Here is a 7,333-nt window from a genome sequence, read left to right as displayed (position 1 = left end):
AAGTCAATAGTGAATGAACCGCTATCTTATTGCTGTGTTGTAAGACAATCACCAAACCAGGTCACTGTGTCAACTGGAACTACTGTATGTTAACAGTTTGGACCCTTCTTCTTCAGTTTCAGTTTGAAAACTAATCAGATCCCAGGTTAGGTCTGAATACTAACAGATAGATAAGCCACACAAGCAAGTAAACGATTGACTTTTGTTACCCTATTGCCCTGAACCTAACTAGATTGCCAAGGGAGGCCTTGCTTCCACTTTATGGACAACCCAAAAGGAGACAGTGGCCCCACCCCCCCACGCTGTCCAGCCTATGGCAATGATCAGTGTCAGGACAAGGGTCGCCCTTATCGCTATACTCATCCAACATAGATTTGCGACAACACCCTTTTTGTCATTCTACTCCGGGGTAGCAGGAGAGGAGTGTGTATGACACTTGCAGAGAGACAGGAGAGACAGGAGAAGAGAAAAGTAGAGCGAGTTGGTTGTGAGGGAGAACACTGATAGCTGTGACTATTTTTAGGTGTACCTGTAGGTTACATGTTCCTGACAACAAAACTTTGACACAAAATTTGCATTCCTCTTTGGGTTGGCAGAACGAAGTGTGGGTGAGTTATTGTTTTGCCTCAGCCTGAACATTGGTAGAATAACAAGTAGCCTGTGTTTGTAACCTATGTGTGCCATTTCATGCGTTTTAAGACAGGTAAACGTAGAGCATCTAGAGGAGGGTCTAAAAATGATTTTGATCTAAAATTGCTATTACTATTTGAGTCCCGTTAGTGCAGATAATACATGAGGGGTGGGTGTTGACTTTGGTACAGGAAGAAGAAGCAGGAATCAAAGCCCATCAGACAGCTGTAATGAGGTTATGATGGGACACAACGATAAGACTTAATCTTCTGTTTACTGCTACCGTAAAGGGTTATCATCCCAAACGGGCACAACGTCTGTTGCACGTTGGTTCAACCTAAGTTCATTGAAATGACGTGGAAACAACGTTGATTCACCCAGTGTGTGCCCAGTGGGACAGTTATCTACTGCATAGTTTAGGGCTTCTGAAGACATGATGAGACATGATGAGCTCTATGGTGAATGTCTGGATCACTCATTCATCTCAATCTACAGATGTTCAGACTGTTCACAGTGGGAAATGTAGAAATTTCTTTCTTTCTACTGATATCATTAGAGGCATGCTTTGATGCTTGATATTTCCGGTTAGGTCGCATTTAAGATATATTAGAGTTTTAGATGGTTTGTCAATACATTGTCTGCGTTTGTCTTTGAATTAAGGGGCAATCTGAGATGGGTTGATAGATGGGTTGCCTAAGACACCTGTATATTTTCACTGTGGTCCTTGAGTAAGTGTTGCCACGGTTATCACCATTCAGGTAAGACCCAGATGCAGACAACGTCAAAGTAACAACAGTTTATTAATCGAACAGGGGCAGGCAAAAAGCAGGTCAAGGGCAAGCAGAGGTCGGTAATCTAGATTGGTGGGGCAACGGTACAGGACGGCAGGCAGGGTCAGGGCAGGCAGAATGGTCAACACTGGGAAACAGGCACAATAGCGAGACAGGCGCAGAGGGAAAACCACCGGTAGGCTTGACGTAACAAAACGAGCTGGCAACAGACAAACAGAGAACATAGGTATAAATACACAGGGGATAATGGGGAAGATGGGCGACACCTGGAGGGGGGTGGACACAATCACAAAGACAGGTGAAACAGATCAGGGTGTGACAACGATGCTGAATGTCGCTGTGTAACATTGAACTTGATGTGGGAGCACATTAACAGCAAGCAGGAAGTTTCTTTGACGATAGCCTAACTAATCTCTCACAGATCCCGACATGTTTATTGCTTTTCAATGTTTTCATTTTCACTAAATCACTACTTGACTGAACCTCTGTTACAGTTTCAATGATGTAATAAACTACGCATCAAAGTTTAACGAGAGAACTATGAGTAATGCAACACCCCTTGAATTCAAATGCTAGTTGGGAAGGTGTTTAATCATTGTTTTCTTCGGGGAGGACACACTATCTAATGATCAAAGGGTGTCATGATGAGTGAAGATTCTCTGTCTGATTCATTCCAGGAGCACAGCTAAGCACCCCACCCCACCACCACCCCCACAACCCACCCCTTTCAGAGGCCATGGAGGAAGCCAAGGTCACAGAAGTTCCCCACCTGGAGCGGAGGATCCGGCAGCGGAAAGAGCCCATGACCGCTCTGAAGACCAAGCTAAGCCGTAGCCTGTCCTGCTCTGTGCCCAGGGTCAAGAACACCTTGACTGGGTTCTTCCCTGTGGTGCTCTGGCTTCCCAACTACAAGCTGAAAGAGTATATTTGGGGTGATCTCATGTCAGGCCTCATCATAGGCATCATCCTGGTCCCTCAGGCCATCGCCTACTGCCTGCTGGCTGGAGTGGACCCTATCTATGGCCTCTACACCTCCTTCTTCGCCAACATCATCTACTTCTTCATGGGGACCTCCAGGCACGTGTCTGTGGGCATCTTCAGTCTTATGAGCCTCATGGTGGGCCAGGTTGTGGACAGAGAGGTGTATATGGCAGGGTTTGAGCTGGATGACACCAAAGCAGCCACCGTAGATGGATTCTTAAATGTAACAGGAGACTCAGACAGCTCAGCCGTCAACCTGACAATAGGGGCCTTCGGCATGGAGTGTGGGAAAGAATGTTATGCCATCAGCATCGCAGCAGCCTTGACGTTTTTGGCTGGGATTTACCAGGTACAGTTTAAAATACTCTGATTGATTCAGCACTCTCATAACTGCTTTCAACATGTTAGTCATTTAGTGGAACAGATTTCAACATGTAGTGGAACAGATGTAAATCAGTTACACTTGATTAAACACTCATGTCCTAAACATCATAAATTACCTCACATCAAAGATGACTGTGCTGAATATTGACCTTTAGATTAGATTAAATTAACTATCTGATAAACATGGTTGCCTCCTTCCAGGTATTGATGGCTGTGTTCAGACTGGGCTTCGTCTCTGTCTACCTCTCTGCTCCCATGCTGGACGGCTTCGCCACAGGCGCATCGTTCACCATCCTCACCGTCCAAGCCAAGTACCTACTGGGGCTCAAGATCCCTCGCCACCAGGGCTACGGCACTGTGGTGGTCACCTGGATCAATATCTTCAGTAACATCCAGAACACCAATTACTGTGACCTCATCACCAGCGTCATCTGCATCTCCGTCCTGGTGTTGGGGAAGGAGCTCCAAGATCGCTACAAGGATCGTCTGAAGATCCCTCTTCCCACAGAGCTGGTAGTAGTGGCGGGCGCTACACTGGTGTCCCACTTTGTAGACTTCCACGGACGGTACGACTCCAGTGTCTCTGGTGCTATCCCCACAGGCTTCATCCCCCCTAAGGTGCCCAGTTTTGGTCTGATGCCCCGGGTGGCCTTCGATGCCATCCCACTGGCTGTAATCAGCTTTGCCTTCACGGTTTCCCTCTCTGAGATGTTTGCTAAGAAGAACGGCTACACCGTCCGGCCCAACCAGGAGATGTTGGCCATTGGTTTCTGTAACATTATCCCTTCCTTCTTCCACTGTTTCACCACTAGCGCTGCCCTGGCTAAGACCATGGTGAAAGACTCCACGGGCTGCCAGACTCAGGTCTCCAGCATTGTAAGTGCCTTTGTCGTTCTCCTGGTCCTGCTCTTCTTCGCCCCTTTCTTTTACTCCCTCCAGAAGTGTGTCCTGGCCTGTATCATCATCGTCAGTCTGAGGGGAGCTCTCCGTAAGTTCAGAGACGTGCCCAGTAAGTGGCGCGTCAGTAAGATGGACGCTATCGTCTGGATGGTGACTATGAGTGCCTCAGCTCTGATCAGTGTGGAGATGGGGCTGGTGATTGGGGTAGTTTTCTCTATCCTCTGTATCATCGTCCAGACCCAGAAGCCCAAGGTTTCTCTGCTAGGACAGGTCCATGACACTGTCTACTATGAGGATTTGGAGGAGTATGAAAACCTCATGTCCCTCCCTAAAGTGAGGATCTTCCGCTTCCAGGCCCCGCTCTACTATGCAAACAAGGACTTCTTCCTGAAGTCGCTGTACAAGGCCGTGGGTGTGGAACCCTTCCTGGAGATGACCAGGAGGATGGAAGCAGAGAAAAAATCGAAAAAAATGGCAGCGAAGGAAGTCGGGAGAGACGACAAGACTAATGGAGAGGTGAATGTAGGGCTGGTGTCCAGAGAACTTGACTTCCACACTATCATCTTAGACTGCTCTGCCATGCCCTTCGTAGACTCCACAGGGATGCAAACCTTCAAAGGGATCATTAAAGACTATAAGGAGGTGGGTGTCACAGTGCTGCTAGCAAGCTGTAATACAACGGTCATAGATTCTCTCAGACAAGGCTCTTTCTTTGGGAAGGCTGACAAAGACATGGAACGCTTGTCATTCTATACTGTACACGCTGCAGTTCAATTTGCCAATGACAGGGAAACATCTACATTTATTGGTGACTCATTGGTGTAGACCAGAGCCGTATATATCCAAATAAATGGATATGTAAATAAATGGCTCTGGTCAGGGATGGATTGGCCATCTGCCAATTCTGGAAAATGCAAGATAGGCTGGACAATTTTTTTTGTTGGGTGGCTTGGTCAAAATTGACACACACACAAATATTTTTTTTTTATATCAAAATAAAACAATTAAGAAGGTGACATCGCCGGCGGTCCATGGGCCTGGTAGCCCTTCACACTCACAGCCCCTGTCATCCCTATACGGGTTGAAAATGGCAGATTTGGTCACTCATAAGCACCTAAATCTGAATGCAGTGGCTGTACAGTAACGTACTATATATGATGTCAGAACTCAAGCGTTTACTTTACAGCTCAAACTTTACTTTACAGCTCACTTTACAGCCCTGTGTGGGATTCAACTGACAGTCGTTCTAAACATGTGTACCACGCACAATAAAAAACTGCCCCCAATCTCTCCTGCTAATTGGGTAAGTAGTTAAGCAATATTTTTGTGGTCTGTGTAAGGGGATGCTGTAAATTGAGAGGAGTCGATGTGTTCTGATAGATGACACTTGGAGGATTATAATAAATACTGCTTTGATGTCATACAAGCAAATCACACACCCATAAGTCCAAATGTGCACTTCACATTTCCGTATTTGAAAACTGATATAATTTACAGTATCAACAATTATGATAGCTATATTTGATGTACAGTTACAAGGATGACAAGCGTCATACCATGGGTTGTCCTGAACAGAATGTTTGTCATATTGCGAAGAACATTTGCAGCGGAACACACACTTGAATCACTCCATTCTATGAGCACCAAAAAATGTTGTTTGTCTGAAGTGCCTTGTGAAAGCCTAACACTGTAAGATCATATTTTATAACTAGTCATGTTGGCAATAGAATCATCTTTCAAATGATGCCCACCTGACCCAGATTGTGATTTATAATGGACCGTTTTTTGGATTGTGTAAACAACAACAGTAATTGTGTGATGGTGGGGACGCAGGGCTGTGTTACAAACAAAAGACTGTAAGTGTGCTTGCTTCAGTTCCTCAACGGCAAAGCTAGGAGATCTCAAAAAAGCACCTTTAAGTTGAAGGCTCTTTGTGTCATTAAAGTGCATAAAAATTACTTAGGTACTGTGCACAGTTTGGAGAGGTGTGTGTCCACTTGAAGACACCAGTTAGACCTCTCACTCAAACTCTTGTAATAATGTTTGCACCTACCCCAGAATTTCCATTATTATTCTTATCATGTTACTGAGTGTATTTGTTATCAACAAATGCAGCGAAAAGTACAGTAAATGTAAAATGCACATGAAATCAACAGCATAATGTTTGGATTTGTTTGGTCTTGTGTCAGGTGAACTGTTGTGTTCTCACCTTTGGTCTGATAATTTCTTTCATTTGAAACCATGGTCATGCATATACTTTTTATATTTCTTCTGTTAGAAACTATCCATATAGGTGTAAAGGGTTAAAGATGTACTAAGCAGAAATCTCTCCGATATTTCCTGGTTGCTAAAATTCTAATAGTTCACCTAATTTCAGTTTGTGACAAAAATAAGCAAGTATAGTGTAGAGAATCATTGTACAATCTGTGAAATATACACTGCTCAAAAAAATAAAGGGAACACTTAAACAACACAATGTAACTCCAAGTCAATCACACTTCTGTGAAATCAAACTGTCCACTTAGGAAGCAACACTGATTGACAATAAATTTCACATGCTGTTGTGCAAATGGAATAGACAACAGGTGGAAATTATAGGCAATTAGCAAGACACCCCCAATAAAGGAGTGGTTCTGCAGGTGGTGACCACAGACCACTTCTCAGGTGGGGTGGCATTTCTTTGGGGGGCTGCACAGCCCTCCATGTGCTCGCTAGAGGTAGCCTGACTGCCATTAGGTACCGGATGAGATCCTCAGACCCCTTGTGAGACCATATGCTGGTGCGGTTGGCCCTGGGTTCCTCCTAATGCAAGACAATGCTATACCTCATGTGGCTGGAGTGTGTCAGCAGTTCCTGCAAGAGGAAGGCATTGATGCTATGGACTGGCCCGCCCATTCCCCAGACCTGAATCCAATTGAGCACATCTGGGACATCATGTCTCGCTCCATCCACCAACGCCACGTTGCACCACAGACTGTCCAGGAGTTGGCGGATGCTTTAGTCCAGGTCTGGGAGGAGATCCCTCAGGAGACCATCCGCCACCTCATCAGGAGCATGCCCAGGCGTTGTAGGGAGGTCATACAGGCACGTGGAGGCCACACACACTACTGAGCCTCATTTTGACTTGTTTTAATGACATTACATCAAAGTTGGATCAGCCTGTAGTGTGGTTTTCCATTTTAATTTTGAGTGTGACTCCAAATCCAGACCTCCATGGGTTGATAAATTGGATTTCCATTGATTATTTTTGTGTGATTTTGTTGTCAGCACATTCAACTATGTAAAGAAAAAAGTATTTAATAAGATTATTTCATTCATTCAGATCTAGGATGTGTTATTTTAGTGTTCCCTTTATTTTTTTGAGCAGTGTATTTTCCATAACCAAAAATGTATTTTCAGCTGTTTGAAGCTGGTGTATAAAACCGAAAGTAAGATTTAAGACTGGGAAGCATAGAAATGGCGCTCATAGAACAGATCTACTGCTTCTTAGACTTGCTTTCAATAAGAATGACAGATCTATAACTCACATTTCTATAAAATTTGCCTTTGGTTGTTCTGTGGGCAAGGGCCGGCGTGGTTTTCTGATTGGCTGAGCTGAGGTCACGCAAACTCACATTCAAGGTCAAACGTGGCATCAGCAAAGAGAC

General features: G+C 44.8%; 1 protein-coding gene across 1 annotated transcript; it reads left to right on the top strand.

The window, feature by feature from the left end:
* The first annotated feature begins 369 nt into the window (after positions 1–369).
* LOC106563502 (sulfate transporter-like) lies at positions 370–6,011 on the top strand. Its single transcript, XM_014129156.2, has 3 exons — positions 370–608; positions 2,099–2,751; positions 2,988–6,011. The coding sequence occupies exons 2-3, from the start codon at positions 2,158–2,160 to the stop codon at positions 4,509–4,511; spliced, it is 2,118 nt and encodes a 705-aa protein (XP_013984631.1). The 5' UTR covers positions 370–608; positions 2,099–2,157; the 3' UTR covers positions 4,512–6,011.
* The last annotated feature ends 1,322 nt before the right edge of the window (positions 6,012–7,333 follow it).

The sequence above is a fragment of the Salmo salar genome, chromosome ssa01, assembly GCF_905237065.1.
Source record: "Salmo salar chromosome ssa01, Ssal_v3.1, whole genome shotgun sequence".
NCBI classification, from domain to species: domain Eukaryota; kingdom Metazoa; phylum Chordata; class Actinopteri; order Salmoniformes; family Salmonidae; genus Salmo; species Salmo salar.
The sequence above is the reverse complement of the archived record's forward strand: the minus strand, read 5'-3'. Positions and strand labels throughout refer to the sequence as shown.

What these genes read in the sequence shown, in the direction of transcription:
- LOC106563502 (XM_014129156.2), top strand. Translation starts at nt 2,158, where the DNA reads ATGGAGGAAGCCAAGGTCACAGAAGTTCCCCACCTGGAGCGGAGGATC. An exon ending in TTTTGGCTGGGATTTACCAG is followed by an intron (nt 2,752 to 2,987) that starts GTACAGTTTAAA and finishes GCCTCCTTCCAG; the next exon opens with GTATTGATGGCTGTGTTCAG.